General features: G+C 32.4%; 1 protein-coding gene across 6 annotated transcripts in view; it reads right to left on the bottom strand.

The window, feature by feature from the left end:
* Nucleotides 1-25,088, bottom strand: part of LOC117112928 (histone acetyltransferase KAT6A-like) — a 60,268-nt gene that overhangs the window by 21,402 nt on the left and 13,778 nt on the right. For all 6 annotated transcript variants that reach the window (XM_033256146.1, XM_033256145.1, XM_033256144.1 and 3 more), the window contains exons 6-9: nt 20,681-20,849; nt 20,227-20,292; nt 18,821-19,641; nt 8,061-8,200 (exon numbers count right to left, since the gene is read on the bottom strand). In XM_033256146.1, the coding sequence (XP_033112037.1) occupies nt 8,061-8,200; nt 18,821-19,641; nt 20,227-20,292; nt 20,681-20,849 (1,196 nt within the window). The remainder of the gene's footprint in view (nt 1-8,060; nt 8,201-18,820; nt 19,642-20,226; nt 20,293-20,680; nt 20,850-25,088) is intronic.

Here is a 25,088-nt window from a genome sequence, read left to right as displayed (position 1 = left end):
CTCTGTTACAAAATTATATATTTTAAATGAAATCATTCCTATGGAGCACTGAATCAATTATAATATAAAGAATCTTAGAAAAAAAAGAGACAAAATTGAAAAGGCCATCAAGCCTGCGGATCTATCCTGTTGTTAATCCGTAGCCAGCATGTTTATATATTTTTCAACACTGTTTTGGGTGGGTGATTTATCCGGCTTGAAATCGATCATTTGAGACATTCAATACACAAAACAAGATGAAACAGTAATACACAAACCATTTATGTTAATTAATAACAATGATGTTTTTAAAATTTAAATTTAGAGTATATTCACATAGAACTTCTAATTCATAATACCAGTATTTACATTATTAAAGCATTTATTTTTTAACAATATTTGTAATGTATCGTTATAAACAATATTTGTAATGTAGCACATTTGTCTTCCAACCATTTAATTCCCTGCCTGATAAAAGTCAAAATGTATTTATAGAAACACACAAGTATAAGTCTTCTAATTCCAACATCTGAACGGAACAGCATCATTTACAAGAGTAAGCAATTATGATTGATGGGGGAGTAAGTACGACAAATGGTAGAGTAGAAATGATATAACCAGCTAAAGATCATTTCATAAATTATTTAAAGAGACTTTTGATCAGCAGATAAAGTATCAATAAAATCCACAAGAATTTGCTGTATCAACAAAATATTTTTGAGTTTATATGATAAAAACAAATGTTGAAAAAAATAATAACAGCTCATTTTAACAACTTAAATGATATTATTATGAGATGAATATAATTTCATTACAGTGATTTTTAATGTTTATAAATTTTAACCAGTGTATATCTTTTACATATTTTATATTGAATTTTATGTTTTATGGTTTCTTTTTGGACATCTATATGTTGAATTAGAAATAATTAAATAGGTGAATAAATAAATAAATAAATAAATTTTTTTTTTAACCCGAGGTTAATCATTTGAATCACTTGATAACTATTCGTAATAATAACAACACTAATTATGTGTCTTGCTCTTACGGGCATATCACTAAAGGCCTGAAGGTGCTTCACATAATTACCCCAGTTTGAAACAATGCCTATGCTATGCATACTCATCTCCATGGGGAATTTACCATAATGTTGCTGCCAGTAATCAAAACACTGACATTTAAACCTATGACTAGGTAGCGAATTTAAAGTCAGACTGCGGAGGGAAAAAAATTCTTGATATGTTGTAGTCTGATTTTTCTAAGACAAAAAAATGTTGTTTGACGAAGAACTGGGGAACGGTGAATGAGATACAGATTGTTACACCTAAAGCCCTGTCCAGTGTACCAAATTTTATTTGAAAAAAACATGTGACATGCCTTAATATGGTCATGATGACATCACATCATCACCTTATATAGGCATGTCTATATATGGGCATACAACAGTTCTTTTGTTGAAGCAATTGTGATATCCGGACAGCGCTTTATAGATTAAGAGGCAAAAACAGATTTTATGTTAACAAGTCTCCCACTATACAACATTTCCTTTTATCATTTTTTAAATATTGCATTATCTATTACATTATTTCTCAGAGGTTTGTAAGTGCATAGGCCTTAGGAGAATATTGAGGAAATTAGACCTTCACTTACACGACAGCACAAAATATATGATAGGGGATGGTGTCAGTAGGTTATTATGTAGCCTATGTTTTCAGGGGGGGATATGATTTTAAAAAACATGTTTTTGCACTCCTGAAAATGATTTTTTTCTAAATGGATGATCCAAGATTTTCTCATTTACAACATATTTTGTAAAGGTATTAACATAATCATACAATTTTATATAGACTGACAGAAACTCTCACCATTCACCTAAGAAATCCTTCAACCTCACTAGATTCAGATACAAGGTTCACCATTTGAAGACAATTTATGAAATGGTATTATCTCATTAGGGAGTAATGGCTTCGATGTAACATATTGTTATTCGGTGTTAGTCATATATATTGGCTATTGCATTGATTTGCATTCTTAATCAATTCAATCAATGTAAGTTTGAGCACTGTGGATTATTCTGGATTAGCCTCCAGCGGATTAGGTAACAAAGTTATTAAAATTACTAACATGATTTTAATCTAATCCACACAGCACAACTAAATGTTCAACTAATTAAAACATCCACGCATGCATATATACATGAAATATATGTGTACACATGAATACATACCAGTATATACAGTACAGTACCATATGCATACATGCATAATTATACATAATATTTAAAGACACAAAAAGCGAAATAAAGTTACGAAGATACAGATTTTTAAATATTTAGAAACTTGGGGAAAGTGGAAAAAGAGTGGTTATGCCCCTTTCTCCCCCTCCCCACATTTTAAATATTGAAAACAAAAACCTGTATCTCATTAACTGTTCCCGAATTTTTTGTCAAATACAAAGTCAGCTTTACAAAATATCAAAACAATGTTTTCCTCCAGAGCCTGGTTTCAAAACAAAAGGTAATGAATATTAAATATAATCTATGTTTTTAATAATAAAAATACAGCATTCTAAAAAATATGTAACATCTCAATTACTTTTTACTTAATAATTTATATATAATACGGTAAAGAACACTAGTACACTTCAGATACTATTTATGATCCATGTTACTTCAGTTTGTTTAATAAATTAATTGATGAGTTGAAAAACTACACTTACAACACTGATATATTTATTAACTACAACGATCAATCTCATTTTAAAAAGGCTGATGTGATAGCCTAAGGTTTATTAAGTTAACACTGCTTGTCTGTACAATTTCTACTTGACTTTCTTGGGTGATCTTTAATTGCTGGTTTACTATTCAATTCTATATTTAATGAAGGTAATCAATCTTGCAGGCCTGGACATTATACTTTATTAATCGCGCCTATCCAGATACGTCACGTTGATAGTAATTATCGCTAATCCAAAAATCCTGTGCCCCGAATCAGTATTTTGTTGGAAGAACCTCCATAAATCTGAATAATATCGCAATACGAGTCTGCTTGTAGACAAGATGGTGATAAATACTTGTGCGTGTCCAGATATAGACTTTTAAAAAGTAGACTCAACCAAGGCTATATCGCTACTTTATTCTTTTTTGTTTCAGGGGTGTTTTTTTTATATCATTTGCAACCAACAGCAAGTCCATCTTAAGAGGCTTAGGAGTCGAGTCATTTTTAGTCATGAGAAAGTCCTAGTGTAAAAGGAATTGCACCCAGGACACTGGGATTAGAAGGCAAGCATCTTAATCACTATATTATCAAACTCCAATAAACTCAACGTTAAAATGATCAATGGTACTTGCATTATATTGTATTTATCAAAAATTTAAGGGCCCAAACCTATCACAAGCACCTGGTTAGACATGGTTAGAATAGCAATGTAGTTTAAATTATAACTATTCTGCTGTATGTTCATAGATATAATAATATGTTATCTACAGTAATCCTTACAAATATAAAATGGATGGTATTTAAACTTAAGCTTTAGTAGATTTTTCAAAAGTGTAAAAAAAATCTAGTATAAGAGATGATGAAAGATGAAATAATGTTGGACGTGAAAAAATGCTATTTGCAAAACTTCTATTTCTAAGGCAGTAATGATTTACAAAATAGGAACGGCCATAAAATCAGCACCTCGGCCTGCAATGAAACGTGCCAAGAATTATAACCTATGAAAACACATGCCTAAGCACTTAGCCTTCTGATGCGTGGAGATGGAGTTATTTACGTTGATGTTTATATTAACCTCATGCAAGGGGCTTAAATCCATCTCTGATACGTTATTTTTCATCATCAGAAAAATCCTACAATCAAGGGACTTATTGCACAATCCAGGGACTGGAATTTATCCTAACCACCAAGCTACAATCTCACTCATTGGTTATTACAAAGCAAAGCATCCTAGCCTTCGTACCACAACCTCATTCGTTGGTCGATATGAGGTAATGCATCGTAGCCAACATGCTACTGTACAACCTTACTTATTGGTCAATACATGGCAAATATTCTTAGCCACCGTGCTACAACCTCACCAATTGGTCGAAACAAGGCAAAACATCTTAGCCACCAGGCTATTAAACAACCTCATTGATTGGTGGTTGTCTTAATTCTTGTTGTCTTCGCTGCCCTAAATTGAAGTCGTTTCTGGCTTACTTTAAAATGACATAGCATTTCATAATCCCAAGTTCACAAATCAAAACTATAACAAATTGGGAGCCATCCAAGTGGCAATCCACTATTTTCTTGTTATGTTCATTCTATGTGTGTTTCAGTTTTTGTACGTATAACAGTTATTAATCATTAATCATTGTTTAATTCTTTTCTCCTCATAACTTAAAAGTGATACTGTACCAAAATAAACACTGAAATTTTAATCACATCCATGAAGTTGTGATAATAATAACTCCAATGAAGTACAACCTGTTAAGTTGTGATAATAACCTCTGATCAAGTGCAACGATCTAGTTGAAACAAAGCCAGCGTGTCATAACGATGTAAAACAAAATGTAGCTGTGGGTCGGTTTTTGATGTATGTTAAACATAATGAATGACTCACTGGCATCGGTGAGCAAGAGCTGTACTACTAGCGCAACCTTCGTAGCTGAATTAAAGGAGCTTATATCTGACAAGCTCACAAGATATTTACACCATGCAATATATACCAGTGATGAAACGGCACGTTTACAAAAGAAAATGGGGTACGCATGTCTTTAACGACATTAATGATTATTTCAGGATGTTTAATTCAATTGAAATTATAACAATAAGGCCTCAAAATAATTTATGCGATTTCCCCGGTGGGACACTACTTTAAGCATTTTATAGCTTCTACTGTTCATACTTTGAATAAATCTAAATGATCTTTCATCTTATTTTGAAATATCAAAGGTTAAAGCTATTCACTTGGTTGACGAGTGTCACCTGACTAAAAAAAAAGCTACGTAATAATCACACTCTCTCAATTAAACTTCTTCAACGATAACAACATTAAAGTGGCCGCTGACGGTGGCCGCTGACGATGGCCACCGCTGACGATTGAATACCATTGACGGTTTTATTATTCAAACGAACACCTGCTAGAAGGTCATCCAAAAATCTAGGTAATCACAGTACTGTAATAAAAAGCAGATGAGGAATAAAACAAACAAAAAACTAATTAGGTAAATAAAACAGGTGGTTTCGGGTCTTGCTTGAGAATATGTAGGTCTACGGCTGGCCTGTAATTTAAATGTGCTTAAAATGTTATATTCATTTGTGTGCTATAATATAATAATGCAAATCACAAAAGGTCGTAAGTGATAGATTGACTTTTACATTAATCGCAAGAAGGTTGTATCTATTTAATGATTGAGAGCGACAAAGTTGTGCTTCTCTGATCACTGATGCATAACTTGTATTAATGAGTACACGTTCAATGCAGAGATTGCAATCGCAGACAACTGCTGTTTAAATGTGCGCAATATCTTAATTTAAACACCTTGTGAAGAGACTCAATTCTGCAAAACTATTGATGGTATATAGTGGGCAGTTGAAGGCTATTAACTACAAGTGTTCTAAAAATATTTTGTGCATAATTTACTGATGGTGAGCCAATAGTATGGTAAAAAATATAAGATAAAAACACCATTATTATCTCACTATCCTACTACAGTACCTACCTATTGTAAGTAAATAAGCTAACGCCATTTGAATAATAACTATAAATAGACATGAATTCATTTTTGTTAAATTATTTCACTTTAGGTACTTATGTTTCAATGACTTTTCCGGCCAAGTGATGCTTGTATTTTCTTTCGTTTATTATTCATTTAAAGCAATGTATTTGTATCATTTCCCCATTAGGCATGACTTTATTTATACATTCTTTCACAAACTTGTGTGGTAATGGGATGGTTAAATGCTTTAAATTTATATAATTAGGAAGAAGTGCATATCTTATTTATGGAGATTTCAAGGCATAAGAAAAAGAAAAATTTTTTTTTTTTAAATTTCCATTTTTCCAGGGCAGCGGGTGCACAAATTGGCTAAAAAACAAATTTTATTTATATTCAAAATCATCATTATTGGCAGACGACGGGATCGCTAGACAAAGTATAAAAAAAATCTTGCCTTAAACAACACAGTTGAGAATATACTGCATACATGAAACAACCATGATTAATGGTGTAAGTAAATATATTTATTAACACCTCAAGGGCTATTTTTATATGTTTACTTATTAAGTTAGTGAGGTGTAGAATATTACAAAACGCTATAATTCATAACATCAGCATGAAGTAAAAATGAAATTATTACAAAAATTATCAACATTTATCTACCTCGTTCACCAAATGACACACTAGCAAATTATGACCTTGTTTTTGACACACGGCAAGTCAACTATTAAGCACATAACCACTTTAAGTAACTCGCTTAGTGTACGATGACTAGCAAATTTTCATTGCTATCATCACCTATATGATGGAAAGCTTTCAACCTCAAAATAACTGTACTGTTCTTCTCAATTGTTTCACTTGTTGCAATTGTAAAGTGGGGATGGTTGTTGACTATATTACAGTAAATGTAATGTGGGCTGCAGTGTTTAATTGCATTTAATTAGTACGTAATTTAGTACTACATTTTAATTGACAAATAATTATATTTAATCCAAAGATTAATGTATTTTTTTTACAACTATTTGTATTTACACACTTATACTCTCCAAAACTAATAAATTTGTTTTTTAACAAAAACCACTAATAATAATAATAATAATAATAATAAATATTTGCGCCGATATCCATCTACAAAGATACTCATGGCGCATAAAAAAACAAAAATACAAAAACGTTTATTAGAATGAAAAAGGAATTACTGGTAAGTCTATTATTTGCACATTATTTTGTATCTGTTCAATATGTCATTGTTAAATAAGCAATTAATTTAATTTTATGTATAATTAAATTGAATGAACACCAGCGCAAAAAACAATCAAATAATCTCATAATGTTTTTTATTATAGAACAAGACTATAGTGTAGTAGACCACAGTTTTTTTTTACTTATCTTCTAAAGATTCCTTTTTCTCCTTTAATAAGTCTTCTGCACCTGTTCATAAGCATTTACTACATCAGATTTTAGGCCTTGATTAATTCAACTGTTTTCGAACTAAGGATCATTAATAATACAACGAACTACAATTTCACCATCATGACTTATTTAGCTTTAGGGGAAAAAAAATCAATATATATGACGATGATAAATGAGAAAAATGTGCTTGTTTTTAGTAGGTGATTTAAGTAAAGCTTATTAAACCTTAATCACAAAAATAAATAATGATGCGGAATGATCACTACAATCCTTAAAATTTTTATTTGTGTTAGCAAAAAGTTATTTAAATTGAACGAATTACACTGAAAATATAGTTTTTTGAATAATTTCATTTTTAATTTTTTTTATTTTTTTTATTTGGGAGAGGGTTACAATAGTTCAAATATATGGTCATTAAATTAAAAAAACTAAAAATATAATATACTTGAGTAGCAGGACATATACAATTTTAGTCTGTTAGAATCAACTTGATCAGACTGAGAGTGTATTAAAAGAAGAGATTAGCTCAGTCGGCTAAACCGATGGTACCTATTGTGTATACGCTAAACCTTGGAAACATTTGGTCCCTGGAACAATCCTACAGTATGCGCTGCACTCCTTGTGTTTAAGCTTGAAGGTTGAAATTCAAACTTCGATAGCGGCCTGTCTTTCAGATGGGATGGTTACTGGTAAGCTGTTGTCCAGTGAATAATATGGACCATACATGTGTATGATGTACAAGCGTGGGAAATTTGAAAAAACAAAAGGGGGTGTAAAACTGACAGATGTACATTTTGGGGTCTTTTAATTTTAATCAGGTGCAATTAAATTCCGATGTATGTATAATGGTGGTAAATCTGGCTTCAGCAGAATACTGCTCATGGAATAAAATTTATATTTAAGTAAAAATATTTAAATACAACCTTTGAGTAGTTATGTATTTGATATGTACTTATCTGATACTTACATCTGGAGGTTTATTAAGGGCAGGCATAATTTCTGATAATGCTTTATCCTGGGCCATCTGGAACAGTTCCATGTCTTTCTTGGCAACTCCTGAAGGATGCGGTGCATGCGTTGACGACGACCCTTCTTCTGAATCAACAGCTAGAAAAACAAAATTAACAAATTACACATTTTACCAGCTTCACTTATTTAATTTCATTCCAACAATGATGTATACTTGCTAAGTACCAATTATGAAGTAATGGAAAGCTGTAATGTATTTTTCTAAAACCTTGTTCACACGACAGCGTTTCGACCTTGATCAGGGAGTGGAGGCGCTAACCGTTAGCTTAAATGCTAGCAGTGCATGAAAAACAAATGTCCACTCCGTGAGCAAGGTAAGGGTCAGTTATTGCTTTGCGATTGCTAACAGTTAGCAATTTGTTTTACCTGAATTTATGTATGAATGGAAAGGTGACCATGGATTTATTTTATTTATATTCCCTAAACTTAACTATTACTTTACAATAACATACTGTATAAAATCAATAAACTGTTTGCTGGTTTAATATATATAAAAAAGAACAAAAATTAATAAAGTGCACCCTCCAATTCGAGACACCTCTAATTCGAGAGCACTTTTCCAAAGACCGAAATAACAATCGTCAACCTTTTAACACAAAGCTAGCCCTATCGGAGACCAACACTGAGACTACCACAAATTTTAAGGTCCCAATGGTGTTCTCAAACTGGAGGGTGAACCGTACCCATTTAAACCTATATTTAATAAAAAATCACTGCTTGATGAATGCACCATCCACTGGAAGAAAACTTGTGCCAACTAATCTCATGTTACTGTTACTGTAGGTTAGTCATAAAATGCAAACAATTTTTAAGATCCACAGAGTTTTACATTTATTAGTTAAAAAAAAAACATGACAAAAATGTTCAGTAGAATTCAGTGGTCACAATCCAATCTACAGTACATAGGCTTAGAAACAAATTTAAACAGGCAGATTTCTTAAACAAATTTTTAACTTATTAATACACAAAAAAATTATAAATACAAAAGAAATAAGCAGAGTGAAAATGAAACTCGCGTCATAAACTATGCCCGAGGAGGCCTATTTTTCTAGTTATATGAACATCATAAACTATTCAAAACTTTTATTTGAAAAATTTATCTAGAACTTTATATCAATATAGGAGGGAAAATAAACAAGTTTTTAAAAAATTTCTCCCTGTTGATCAATAGTGAAACTAAAATCAGATCATTCAAAATATTTGTTCTTTCTTATCTTAAACCCTTTCCGGATTTTAACTGCCATGCTGAAGTGTATTCCTATTCCCGAAAGAATTAACAGAGTATACAAGCCTGTCCGTGCATTGATTTAAAAGTGACATTAAAGATGAAATCTGATAAAATAAAGAATGTTGTTTTACAAATGTTCAGGAGATAATCAGCTTTAAAGTTACATTTTTACTGTAAAAAAAAATCTAATCCAAGTGAAAAATGAAAAAAGCGCAAAAAAAAAAAAACATTTAAGACGCAAAACGAATTATACAAACTGTCTGCAGCATATTGAAAGTGCATGCATTATTACTTTAGAGCTTTTATATCAAAAAAAGTGTTTGATGTTATACTGACAAGATTACCAATTGAAAAATATTACCATATTTTTACTGCTTCTTTGAATAGGTCATGATTTTCTTGTCAATCAAAAGCAGTTTGTTGAATACTTTACTGTTCAGTATTAAGGCGCTGAATGTTTTTATTGTAACCTGTCTATCTGTTTAGTATTAACATTCTATGGGCTCTCAGTTTGTGTATCTGAGCATACTATTAGTATTATACTGATCAATGTATCATAAACATTGAGTCACAAAAGCATGCCAGTGAAAATAATCATGCTTATTGTTAATAGCTTGAACTATAGACTTAGATCATAACGAAAAATAGGATATGTACATCATTGTGGGCCTAGGCATTGGTGGCTTTAGAAATTTGCTGATAGGGGGTCCAACATGTCGACTGGAGTGCGCAGCAACACGTCACTAAAAGCTTTGGTCAGGGCCCCAGAATACAATCCGGGGTGTGATTCATGTGAAGAGATTTTATGGTTTAGGATAGCCAAAAATTGTGCTTTTTTTGACGGGCATTGCTAAACCCCGCAAACCTAAAAAAAACAAAAACACCGCAAACCTCATCCAAACCCTGTGATAGTGATTGAATGACATTAGTATGAGACTCACCTTGGTACCTTAATTTAAAAAAATATTATTTTATGTTCATAACCTATTTTTGAGTAAAATCTGGATTTTTTGTTTAAAATACCTAAAAATACACCACAAACCTTCAAATACACAGTGCATTTAGGTGCATTTTTTTTAAACAAAATATCAAGATTTTACCCCAAAATGTAACCGTATTAATTAGACAGCTTGATGAAGGTAATTAAGAAACGTGTTCATATTGCTTTTAACATAGCTATTTTAATCCAAATCAGATATATCATAATTCCTTTCCCAGTTTCAACCTTATGGCATTCAAGGACGTATTATTAATAAATTACTATAATATATGAAAGAGAAACAGTTACCATCATCCTTTATTATTAATATTATAGTATTTAATTATCAATAATATATTTATGATCATATTTGATTTATGAGAGTAAAGTATAGTATTCTTCATTCTTGATTTAGTTTTTACATAATTTGTGTCAAGGGGTAAGGTGGAGTAACCATAAGGTATAAGAACGCATTTACACCGTCAGTTACCGACTTATTTAATTCAGACTTAAGCTGCTAAAATAAATAATCTACGAAGTAGAACTATTTATCTACATTTTTAAAATCAATTTAAGTACTTGAAACAGATTTTCCAAAATTGCCCAATTTATTAACTCTTTCAATCTACTGTACTTACGTGAGGACTTTATACTTATCGTAATAATGTTTTGTTTACATGGAAAGCAAATCTACTGACCTTTGACAATGCAATACAACAATAGTGACATTTACTGTATATTGCTTGCAAATACCACTAGTTTATTATTTTGATTACAATTGAATGTGTGTATGCTTGCCCGAATAGAAAATTAATACTAAAACAACACAAATATTTTAAAAAAATAATTATAAAAATATAATTTTACAAAGGGTCCAATAATAATTAACTAATATATCACTATTTTAAAACATGAATGAAAGGCCAATTGCACTATTTTTAATTATTACCATTATTATTTATTTATTTTTTTATAGAAAAAATAAAAATTGTCCAAAATATAAGTAGTAGTATAACAATTTGAGATCAGTGGAGATATGTTCAAACAAGCGTTTAAAGCATACTGCATCAGATTTAACAAAATAAATTGAACCAGAAGATGGCCTTCAAACCTACAAATCTTTATTGACTGTCCAACACTAATAATAGAAGCCAATTTAAAGTTGTGCAAATACGGACAATAAGCTTATACACCAAGACAAAATGCAACAATACCCAGAAAATGATTACTGTTGGAGAATCTAACACTTCAATCTCTGCAGTAACTCCTGTGTTTAAGCCGTCATAGCCAAATAGCCACATCCTAATAAAACCTGAATTTTGCTATATTTACTATCGAAATTAACCAAAAAGCTTATCATTGCTTATATTCTTTGTTTTAACTAATTAAATTCCTATTTGGTTAATTACTTTCATACCGAATTTGCCAAACTGCTGGATATTGTTTCTGGCCAGCTTAAACCCTGGTAACTGAATATGTTTTATCATGGCTATGATTTTAAAGAATTATATGTATGGTCTTTAATTTTGAGAAAATAAATGTTTCCCACAAAATGGGAAAGCACTCTATAGGCAACTAGCCATATCATTGTTGGATTTGTGCCAAACTCTATAGTGAATTAGACAACTTATTATAAAAATATCAATTAATTTAATATCTTTTAAAGTCAATTTAACTTCCATATTACAAACATTTTAATGGCAATTAAATCGCCAAATTATGAACTGAATTATTACGATTATGCAGTCAGGAACCCAAATAAAAGTGTGATCTCCATCCACTGGTTACAGTATATTACAGTATATTGTGTGATCGCACATTCAATTAAACATCTTTAAATAAGTTTTTAACAGTTTTAAAACATCGAATTCATGTAATTCGAATAAAACACACCAAGCATTTATTGTAGAGAAGGGTTTTTGAGGGAACTCTCCCAATACCCGACCACCCAGAAAACCGGATTTCACGCAAAACCGGTCGTTTTTTTAAAGTCCCAAAATCATTCCTATTCTTACTGTATTAAAATACTTTCTAAAAACCGGATCTCCCAATTCCGAATTCCGGCCAAATTCTTAAGTCCGGAACAATAAAATTACCTTCTGAAAACCGGACGGCCAGTTTAAAACGATGATTTATTGACGAAATATGTTAAATAAATCATCGGAGACACATTGACTGACTCCAAATAAAAACTATCAATCACATAACAACAACACGTGTACGATCGTTAGTGTTGATCGACTGACACGCCGATAGCGCATTAATTAATTAATTGCAATAAGCCTAGATTTCATTTGTTTAATAAACTGATAAAAAAAAGTTCATGAGTGTGTTTTCTTTATTAAGGAACGTATCCTTTTCTCACATTTTGCATTCATTCTCATGCTAAGGCAAACCAAGCGGTCCCAACATAAGGCTATCGATTTCATAAAAACAATTGCGCATGACACTTTGACTGTCACATCTGACTGTTTTCTATTGGCTGATGCAGTTTAGGGGGTGCTGCATAAGTTAGCACTTATTTTTAGCATTCAGTGACCCACCAAGGTTATGCCAGCGGCATCGAAAACCAATCAAGCGTGCAACCATGTTAAATCAAAGCAGATTATGGTGATCGAACGAAAAATAACACTGAATGGCCGAGCGGTTAGCAGGGACGCCGCAAGCTATAGCCATAATATCGGCACTGGTTCGAACGGCACGCTCGCCTATGGTTCTGGTGGTAGAACAAGTCTTCTCGGATAAGGACTATAAACCGTAGGCCCAGTGTATACAATGACTCGTGTGCACTATAAATAACACAGTACATCCTTCGAGACAAGTAGGGGGTTACCCCAGTGTACTGGAACAGACAGCCCCTGTGGTGGACGACGAGAGTTGCTGGTACCGGGTTACCGGGTAGCACAGACATGAAGGGACCCTTAGGGGCGAAGAAAGTCATTGGTTGAGTTCCTAGTCCACATTTCAAGCGCCCTGAGCATCTTACATTAGATGGATATGTGCGCTATATAAAACTACACTATTATTACTATTATTATTATTATTATAAAATAACGATACACATTAAGCTGATTTGTGTAAATTTTTATTGATAATAAAAATAGGTACATACAGTACAACATAAATAATGTAAAAATAAAGTAAAACATGAATTTTAAATGACTTTCTCGTGTGGTGTACCTATCTGCTGTAGCTTGCTAGGCCTAGGCTTATTATCGACTCAAGGTCGAGGAACCACGGTAGGTAAACGTGACGTTCTCTAAAAAGGTCCGTCCGGAAAACCGGTCAAAGTGGACGGTCTGAAGGGTGGTCGGTATTGGGAGAGTTGACTGTATACGATATATTCAAATAAATGCCTACTAATTTCACTGTATGTGGAAATACAGCACATAATTAGTGTCAAAATGTGTTATTGCATGACCAAATTGATTCCGACCTGGTTAGAAAAAAGTGTAATTCTATTGGAGTAGAATATTAATATAGTGTGTTGAGAATGATGTTGATTCTACTAAATTTGTTCAGTTATTTAGGGGGGTGTTTATTCAAAGAAAAAAATTGCCTAGGGGTGCATATTCGAGGAAGGCGTTTATTCCAGATGGTACTTTAGATGGATCATTCATTCAAGTAGGCGATTATTCGAATAAATATAGTATATATATTTTTAATGAAAATACTTGACTGAGCCTCTCTGAATCTGATCGTAAATATTAATTCTTGAAGTAGAATGAACATTAAATGTTGATTTATTAGTTAAAGGGCAATTCCATGACTTTTTTTAAATTTGAGAACTTAACATATTTTATTAGTTTTTGTGACAAAAACTAATATTCATTTACAACAAAATATTAAGGCGGGGCAAAAATATTTCTTAATATTTTTGTCGGTCTGTGACCCAAAAAACAACATTTTTTAGGTTTATTAAGTCATGCAGCTTTTAACCATTGTGAAATTCATAAAACTATTGGAGCTATTAGGCTAACATTCACTGACAAGATTATTTAAATTTTTGTACTTATTTATTCATATTTTTATTACATTAATTTTAGTCGGTCTGTGACCAAATTAGTCACAGACCGACTTGTCGGTCTGTGACCAATGATATTACAATAATCTTTAAGCAAACTTTTTACTGTAAAGTTGGTTATATTCAATAAACAAAATTAAAATTACAAAAGACATGGGCCTGGGAAAGGTTCTAAGGACATATAGTGGTTTATTTGAAAATAACAATGATTTGCTTCATAATAGACCACCAAATAGGGTATATTAAACCATGTGACTAAGTAGTTGGAAGCTGAGTGGGTAAAATCTTTCAAATACATAAAGCAGTAGTTTATCATTCAGTATAGATCTTGATTTCAACATTCAAATACTGTATAGTTACTGTTCACTATGCCATTAACCAGCGGAGGTGTCAGTGGGGTGGGGGGAAGGGGACGGGAATTTTCTTTGTCGGAAGGCAGGGACCCCCTGTCTTTCGACGAACGACCAGGTCGTTGGACCAAAAATGTTTAAAAATAATAATTTTCCAATCCAAATAACGATATCTTGATTGCAAAGTCCCTAATATTGTGGTCTAAAAACACATTCAGGGTTAAATTAAGCCATAAAAACTCCCTTCAAGAACCCTAACAGAGATTTTTTTGTTTCGGGGCTACTGACCGAGGCTTTGTCGTCGCTTTGGTTCGGACCCCGGGCTTCATCAGACACGTCGGACCCCTTGTTGGCAAACATCTGGCACCACCATTGCCATTAACATCTAAAGAAAAAAAACCATGCTATTCATTTCAAATGCAACCATGGATGGAAAATGGAGCATGTTTGATGGTCGCTGGGAGGATGTGAAAACACTTCCAGATACCCATAATGCATAAAATGCATTTCATAATTTTCTTGGTTTAATATGCCTTTTTTCATTAAGTACTAGAATATTTATTAACTGGGTCAGATTAATTAACATCCAAGCAATCATGATTTTGCTTAAGACTATTTTCTGTGACGTTTATTAGGTAAATAATACCATTCTTAATATGTTAAATAATCTGATTTTATTACAAAATAAATTTTTGTTTACTATAAGTAATTAAGTTATGCTTTTTTATATATAATGTTTGGTAACAAGTTTTTAGTAGTGAATTTTATATATAAAGTGTTTTCTCCTTTTTATGTGCCAGATTCCATCATATACTATCATGCAAAGCGATAGGTCGGTCTGTGACCAGACCCAAGGTGGTTCCATCTACCCTGCCATCCCCATGATGTAGTTTTACATCACCTTCTCTGTTGATACTAATTCCTTATATATGATTTTACATACAGGATGTGTTACCATAAATCTTTTCATAATATTTTCAATAGAATTGCACAAAGTTTATATTTGTAAAATTTTCTCTTTTTTTTTAAGTCGGTCTGTGACCAAACATATTAATATCAATATTTCATAAATGACTTTATGTTTTGATTTTTGTAATATTGTCAATTAAAAGTGTGTGGAAAGGAGTATAAAATTTACTTGGAATTTCAGATTTACTGGTTTATCTGTAATATTTGAACAGTTTTTTACCATTATGAATGCCTTAAAAAGTCGGTCTGTGACCATGGAATTGCCCCAAACCAGTTTCTTTCTTGGCTCATTTCTTGGTTCACATTTTTATGTTTTTAAAGGTTTTTAATAAAGGCAATCTTAAAAGTTTAGGTAGTTACAAAAGATTGCAATAAAAATGTTCATAAAATGCAATCCATGTCTCGGAGATTCTTAAGTTAAAAGATAGTATTATAGATTTAAATCTTCACATTATGATTATCCTTTGTTTTTTTTATAAGATTTATAATGTTAACATCCATTTCAGAAAGAATTGCTCAAAGGGCTTTTTCTCCCTGGCCATTTTACACAAAATCAATCATACAACATGTGCAACATTACTCTGTTCCATGGGAAATATTCCTAGTTATGCATGCAATTCAATACTACAGCTACTGTACATTAATTTCTTTTTAGAACATTCACCTCCTACTAAGTACCCATATATACTACTAGGTGAAGAGAGGCAAATGTACATAAAGTGTCTTGCCTTAGGACACAAGCGAAGTGACCAGAGTTTGTCTCGAAATCATGACTTTTCGATTGCAAGCTAGACGCCACAATAAAAAATAAGTAGTAATCAGCATTTACATGTATGATTGTATATGACATCAATATTATTGATCTAAAGTAAAGTAATAAAGCAGGGTCAATGACATTTTAATATGATCATGTACTTACGAGCATATAAAATGTATTGATAAATGAAAACAAAACATTCTACTGCAGGTAACATCAGCCTGACATTTTCTATTATAAATATTGACCTTACAATGCGACTAATGAATATACGTTGCTAGGCTGTAATTAGTTTAGTTATTGCTAAGCACTGTGCGGTATTAATTTCAATATACTTGGGATCTGATATTGATAATAAAGTGTTTTTCTCAAAAGTACAGTAGCTTCAGGAACTGTAATTACTGTTTGCCCAAAGGTGACAATAATTACTTGTTATAATACAAATGATCGTAATCTGGAATTATAGTCAAATTAAAAAAAAAAAAACTATCACAATTGAAAATGTTGGATAAATGTATGGATTAGGTTGAAGCTCTTATATAATTTTTTTGTATTTAAATTTTTTTTTTTTTTTTTGACATGAAAACAATAATCACTCAGGATGCAATTATTCCCATTTGTCATTGGATTTACAGTGTGGCAAAGCAGAAAGTTTTCTGCTTTCTATGAAATTTAGTTTACTAGGTACCCATTTACATGTATACTCCTGGTTTCAGAGACAAAAAAGCAAACAAAGTGACACAAGTGAAAAGTACTGCAAGAGGTTTAAACCCGCGATGTCAAAGTTCAGATCTTAACTACCCCAACTATTACCACCGTTGTTCTTCAAAAAACTTTAAAAATTCCACTAATTCTGAATGGTGAATTTTTTTTTTTTTCATTTTACAGAAAAAGATGAGGAAAAATTAAAGCGGGATTCTCTGAAATTTATATGACAATCATGCACATAGTGTATTGATGATGACATCAACATGTGAAAATTCCACTTTAACTGTAATTCTCAACAGCCCAAGAAACGGATGTCCACCTTCCTTAGTTTAAAATTCACACAACGTTGCAGAAAAACAAGGAAAGTTGCCAAAACACAGATATTACAAGCCTTGCTACCCTGTCTCTGATTACCGCCTACATATACTCAAGTCAACGACTGTTCAGTCATTCTAAAGCTATATAAATTAATATAACTCGATGGGAAAGCAATGAGTTACGGATTAATAAACATCCCCCATGCCAATAATGACTACGTATCTCCTACACAATCAGCACAGGATGACGATACCATTCAAAGTACACATATTCTACGAAACATCATTAAAATATGCAAGTCTAAATTGCTGACATCACCACAATAGCAAAATTGATAGCTGGCATATTTGAAGGTCATTGAAATATATATATATCATCAACAGTTACGTCATCTGAAGCACAGAAGGTAAAATCCTGACGTGTATTTTTTTTATTATTATTTATCTGTCTCAAATTTTAAATGTATCTGATATGACCTAATTCATTTACTATCAACATTATAATGCAGTGATTTGGAAAAAGGCATTAACTCCACTTTTTGAGATTTTTGGTTCTAGGGTATCTTATGGATGTAATCTATCCTGTGAATTGATCATAATGCGACAAAAAATGTCCAAAAATATGAAATTAATATAATATTTAAGCATTATCTCCAAACCGTGAAATGCATTTTGCTCAATATCTCAAAACTAGGATTTTGGAGATAATGCCTTTTTCCAAATCAGGGCAGTATAGGTCTGCCTTAAAATTTTCTGTTTTTAGTTTGATTATTTAATGATAAAATATATTTATTAACTTTTTTATATTGAATTAAAGGTAGAGCATAAAAATAAGTAGATTAATTTTACCAAGTGACATCACAACAATATTTAATGAAAGTGAACATCTCTTAACTGTACAAAATTATATTTATTTATATTTGTTTATTTTATAACACCTTTATTTTCAAATATGAAGTGCTCTTTTCTCAGTCATTGTGTCCACATGCTTAAGGTGCAGCTAAAATCAGAGCAGGAGCAGGCAACCCGACTCCCCTCCCTGGCACCCATTTATAGACCTGGGTGGCAATAAGCAATGTTCCAGAAAAAGTGCCTCTGAAAGAGATAGAAACTGAACGGATCGCTGACAGGTATTGTTCCTGCTTCTTGTGCTGAACACCCCAGTCCAATTTCATATTAGAATGAGGACCAATAAAGAATTATTATTATAATAATTATAAAAACCCAACTGTTCTCTCTATGCCAAACCGCTTCCACAAGCTATGAAGCAGTGCGTAGCTTTTTAACATCAATGCTGTTATAAACTATTTCAGGCAAAATTAACTCAAAAAATTTTTTTGTTTAACAACTATGTTGTATTACTTACCATCTTCTTGTTCAATGCTTTTTGAGTCCGTGTCTTCTTTCGAGTTGCTTTCTAACGTTGATTCCGGTTCAACTGGTTTTATTTTTCTTTTCTTTTTTAACGTCCTGATGCCTAATGGCGTCAAAGGCATCTGCATCAAACAACTCTTTTTCTGCTCATCAGTTTCATTTTTGTCACTATGGCAACTGCCATCAACCACTGCATCGGCAATTTCGTCAAAAATGAGAATACTACCATCTTTCTTGAGTCTTTTGGGCGGCGCATAAACTGGTGGTAACCCGTAGAGTCTACGCTTCCTGGGTTCAGACGTTGCATATAGATGAGATAGTCCATCAAAGAGTCCTTTTAACTGGGATGATCCAAGGTTGCGGATTTCCGAGTGAGGGGAGGATGAATTGGAATGTGAACGAGTATCGTCATTGCCATTCGTCGATGGTTGAAGGCGAACCGGTTGAATGGGAATTTTGGATTTAATTTTGGTGGTTGTTGACGGGAGATCTTCGCTAGTTTGTCGGAGCAAAGTCTTTTTTGGTTTAGTCGTACTCTTAATTGGGATGAATCCGAGCATCGACAAAGATGAGCTACGCGATTTTCTTTGGTTTGATGGCGTAAAAAATTGTGATAATCCATCGATCAGTCCTTTTGGTTGTGCTGATCTGTCAAATATATTGTCTGTAAATACACTACCCTCATTTTCTGAGTCTGAGTGATGTAATGACTTTCTATTTTGGACACTTGGTGTACCATTGGATACAGTTTTTGAAGTTTTATGTTTTCTAAGTGGTCTCTCTTCTGGGGGACACCGGGGACAATTGAATAACCTGTAAGGAAAGATTAAATAAGCACTTTGTTATAAACACTCCTGCAATCAGATTGTAAATTGTTACTATGCCATTGCCACCACAACACTGCCAACTGTCCCTGGAGCTGTGACCATTGTTGTTATTATTATCACAATTATCCTCACTGTCACCATCATCTAGCTCATCATTGCGGAAAAACAAGGAAAGTTGCCAAAACACACATATTACAAGCCTTGCTGTCTTTGATTACTGCCTACATACACTCAAGTCAACGAATGTTCAGTCATTCTAAAGCTATATAAATTAATATAACTCGATGGGAAAGCAATGAGTTGCGGATTAATAAACATCCCTCATGTTAATAATGACTACGTATCTCCTACACATTCACCACAGGATGACGATACCCGTCCCTCGCAGCTGTGACCATTGTTATCATTATCATCACGATTATCCTCACCGTCACCATCCTCTAGCTCATCATCATTATGAACCAGTGAATCTGAATTTGCTACTGTAAATTGCATTTAGTTAAAATGCAAGAGCAGTAGCATTTTTAATAATACTTTTTTTAGGTTAAAATGTAAAAAATAAACATATTACCTGGAGTGTTTCTTGAATTTAATATTAATATGACCAGAACCATCACAGCCTGGATATGGGCAGGTTCTTTGAAAATAAAGCATAAATACACTGGTTAATAATATCAACTTCAAATTCATATTTTTGCAAAGATTGTGTCGAACTAATCTGGGAATGTTCTACAATCAAAGGCCCTTACCGTAATAATTGTGCTATTTGAATATTACAAAGATTAAAAATGTATATAATAAAATTCAACAAAGGATAAAGAAATTATTTTAATAAATCATGAAATAAAATACATTTAACAATATTAATAAGAACAATTATAGAAATTGATTATTTTGTGTTATCATTCTGAACAAATAATTTACTGAATCCAGAATGAATTTATTTCCTATGGTGATTTTGAGCCTTAATAACTTTTACCAGGTCTTTGTGTTTTTTCACAGTTGAATAAGCGCACGGTATTTACCTTGTAACTTGCTTTTGCAAAGCAATTAATTTGATCTTATGAGCTTGCTTTTTAATTTTATGAGCTTGTTTTAGTTTGATATTCCTACGTTGAGCTACGGTTGTTGACGATGGCGTTGCATCTGTTCGATTCCAATTACACTGTTTACACTGACCACACTTCCAATTTCCTTTAAGATAAAGAAGTAAAGAAATTTATATATAAATGGTAAAGATATGATGTAACAAAAACTTATTGAAGGGGTTGTGTTGACCTTCTACTACAGTATGTGACCAATTTGATGTAATTGTAGAAGACACTGTTTTTTCTATTGCTTTAATTCTATAGGAATAGTACCAGTTGTAAACTCATAGTGTGTACCGTGTGTACCAAACAAATATCTCCACGATCTCATCACATAAATTGTATTTGTTGCTGCTTGTAAAAGAACAAAGTTAGTGAAATGGCAACACATAAAAATGTGCTTTTTCGCAGTGTTACTGCACCCGTACAGTGGATGTTAACTAACGTGGGTGAGGTTGGTTGAAATGGCTGTTAAAATTACACTAAAACACTTGGAAATATTCCTAAGTTCAATATCTAAGCAATTTTTAAAATGTTTTGCTTAACATTCCACAACCTGGCACAAAATCTTGATTCGGCCACTGCGATTGACCCACAATGATTCTAGACTTGAGCTCTAGTATTACAAAGCATTACATGAATTCCAGAGCCTAAAGTGCAACACAGGACACTATGAATTATAAAAAACTATTTTTAAACATACAGCTTTTCTTTGTCATTTGCTTTGCTCAGTCTTTTGCTTTGCACACTACCTGTATAATTGGGTCATTGTTTTCAAACCATATTTTTTCTCAAATTTATTTACAACATACTACATTCTATGCCCCAACTGAAGTTATGTGACCGCTGCTAGAATGGGATCGCTTACTATGTCAATTACCTATGAATCAAATTGTCCATAACTACAACAGAATTTTCAAATGCTGGATTGGCCTCAAATTAATTTGACCACAATTAGAATTTGAAATAAATGTATCAAATCAAATAAAATTTCAAATCATACCGATACTAATAATTCTTTATTCGTCATAGAAAGTATATTTTTATGAAAATTGCTTTTCCTTGGAAAGACATCATTACATGTTAAAATTTAATATAAACAATTTTAAGACATTTATTACTACTTACTGGAATAGTAGCAAACACATATTTGACATTGAAATGGTCATTTAAAAGGAATATATAAATTATTGATTTCCAATAAGATAGTATTCAAAGCAATTTACACTGTTTACTAAATTTAATGAAATATGTTTGATTTAAAGTTAAACAAATATCACACTAGCATTACTGTCACTGATATTAACAACTGTTCCAACTCAAAGAATGATTACAAAAAATTATTAAGAAATTAAAACATTTATTTGGGTTATTTAGCTCACCACAAATAGCATAATTTACTCTTCAAATGTCCATAAAATTGTACTTATAACATTCGCAAATGTTGAAGTTAGGTATTTAACAAAATAACGTTCGCACAACGTTGTAAGAACGTTCAAATGCTGTGAAATTAGGTTATATGTACGTACATATGGTTCTACAAAATAACGTTTTTATCACCAAACTGTAACGTTATTATAACGTTCTTGTAACGTAAAATTGTTAGCTGTGTTATTATTTACATTGTGATGGTAAAATGCAAGGAGGAATATTATTTCAAACATTTATTCTGCTGACAGTGTTACAAAATCCCACTGGACATGACATACAGGTAATTATATTGCAGTGAATTTGGCACTTTCCAACCCGAATTACCTAGGGATTCACTAGATTTCCAACTGAGGACTGAATTCATAGGGAGGCCTAAATCTGTTTGACACCAATGTCAAAGAAAAAAAATATAGTAAAAAAAATGCGCATATAATTGCATTTTAAATACACATTTAAAAATACCATTGGAATTTTAATAATTTAAATTATAACAGACACACTAGAGAGATTTTTAACATTAAGAAACAATATCAATATTATAATACCTGGAGTTTAAACTACATCAATCATTTTCACTATGTGTATGGGACTTCCTCCTTTAAGGCAAGATATTTAGTTACAATCTGGTTATATTAAACTATTGGCTCTTTTCCTTATTTGGAATTAACATATTCACAGCTGATTGTTATTCAGAAATGAGAACCAATCAACAAAGCCAAGTACAAACATCATAAAATACTACTGTTCATTCAAGCATACTATTGTACCACCTCAGTGTAAATTGCTAAATCCACTACTTAAGGCATGTTTGCATTGGAACCATTGTGAGTAAAACGAAGGGTACAGTAATTGCCTCAGCAAAATCAAAACACTGTTCGCTCTTTGGATTTAAATACCCAAGCAGGTTCTACTGAAATTGTCCTATTGCCCATAACCGCCACTCGGCTTAATCTGCTCTAAAAAAAAAAAAAGTTATTCTTCCTGGGTATGTTTGTTCAAAACGAGGAAAATGGTTAGTCTGACCCAGTGGCGTATCTAGAAATCTTCAAATGGGGGTGTTGATAGGGGCGCGAAGGTGAAGTGGGGAGGGGGCCTTGATGATCAGTTGAGGGGAGCTAATTTGCAAAATATGGTGATTTTAGGCAATTTTTAACTACTTGACTGTGCAATCTACACTTGGTATATTCTGCACTGCAATGTACCTGTCTCTTATACGGGTAGGAGAGTGTTCCCCGGGCCTTCCCCTAGATAAGCCAATGGTCTGACCAATCAAAAGAGTTCAATGCATGTGATAGGATAGGACTGGGAAGGGTAGGTGCTAATCAAAGATCTTAAAATAACATGATAGCTCACTCTTTGATTTCTGCTAGCAAATGCTGTAACAAAGCAGTATAGGATGTTCTCTAGCTTAAACAATTTACTTTTTAACTTTGACATCAAACTAAAGATAGCGCATCTCACGATTTATGCGTCCAAATTCTGTAGCAACCATGGTAACAACAAGGATGCCCTCTCTCAAAAACCATTACTTTCTACTGTATGCTTCTTCTGAACATCGGCGCTTTCATTTGTTGCACTTAAATTCGCAGAAAGCTCTATCTTCTTATTAAGATCTTTGGTCCTAATGTACATCTACACGTACGCACTTGTTGCCAGGTTACTGTAAATGTTTTTAATCAATATCACCATACCACAATACAAATTAATCAGCCTGCCCTTCAATTTAAGCACTTTTTTTAAGGAGGTAGGTACAATATGTCATCATCAATTGATAATGGTTAGGTTAAGTTCAATTGGATGATGGTTGGTTAAGTTCAATTGTTCTACAGCAATGTTTTGATGTATTAATATAGATGTCTCCTTGAGAAAAATATTAAAAACATGACAATCTTCCAAAAATACAACACCAAATGTAATGCCAAAATAATTTCACCTACTATATCTCATTTTTGCATCAAGGAAAGAAAAAATTTAAGGTAATCAGAAGACCATTAATTTAGCCTTAGACATTGCCAAAACATTATTTTATTTTTTTTTTTAAACATTAAAAATCTTTTGCTTAACAGTTTTCAGATGGCATAATTTATGTAATCATTTGTATGTTTTGAGAGTTTTTTTGTTTTTAGCTTCTTTGTCTGACAATTCCAAATAAGGCAGTCTTTCCCACACCCTGATAGGATTCCTCATTGTAAAAATTATTTTATAATCAAATCCTAATTATAACCATTTTCATTTATCACTATTAATCATATCTATCATTTTCACATTTTATAAATAACGATACTAAAATTGTAATAACACTTTACATTTTTCTTCTGTTAACCATGTTCTAAAAAGCATTCTTTAACTCATAATTCCTACAACACATTCCTCAACAATATGCAAAGCAATATTAGAGCCTTAAGTAGGCGTCAAGTGCCAAGAACCCCCAAGAGAGTAATGATCAGCCAGCCATCTGAGATGCACTACTCTGCACATTATGAGACTATGTTGAATAAGATTACATTCTTAATGCAATGCTGAGGGTAACCAATGCATGAAATATTATTTGACACATGCACGATTTCAATCTCAGCTACAAATTGACAATTCTCCCATAAATACAGTAGATAAAAAAAAAAAGATTAAAAAAAAGACGAACGTTGGCGGCGCAATTACTTATCTTAGAATTTCCCAGGGCATCGGCTCCGGAGCAATCACAACGCAATAAAATCTACGCAATATTACGAGTGCCAAAAAATTCATATATTTCTTTTCATTTTCTCTACCAAAAACAATACACCAGTAAGTGATTATCTTTATTTCAATGATGTAATGTATACCCAATATAAAATTGTCAATAAACCTTTCGTTCTTAAAATGAGAAATTCTGTTTCTTTTCAGATTCTTTGACACACGCCCTCTACCTCATAAC

This window comes from Anneissia japonica, unplaced genomic scaffold (genome assembly GCF_011630105.1).
Source record: "Anneissia japonica isolate Jap-2015-1 unplaced genomic scaffold, ASM1163010v1 scaffold288031_len342695_cov171, whole genome shotgun sequence".
NCBI lineage: Eukaryota > Metazoa > Echinodermata > Crinoidea > Comatulida > Comatulidae > Anneissia > Anneissia japonica.
Note: the sequence above shows the minus strand (reverse complement) of the source record. Positions and strands in the feature narration are given on the sequence as shown.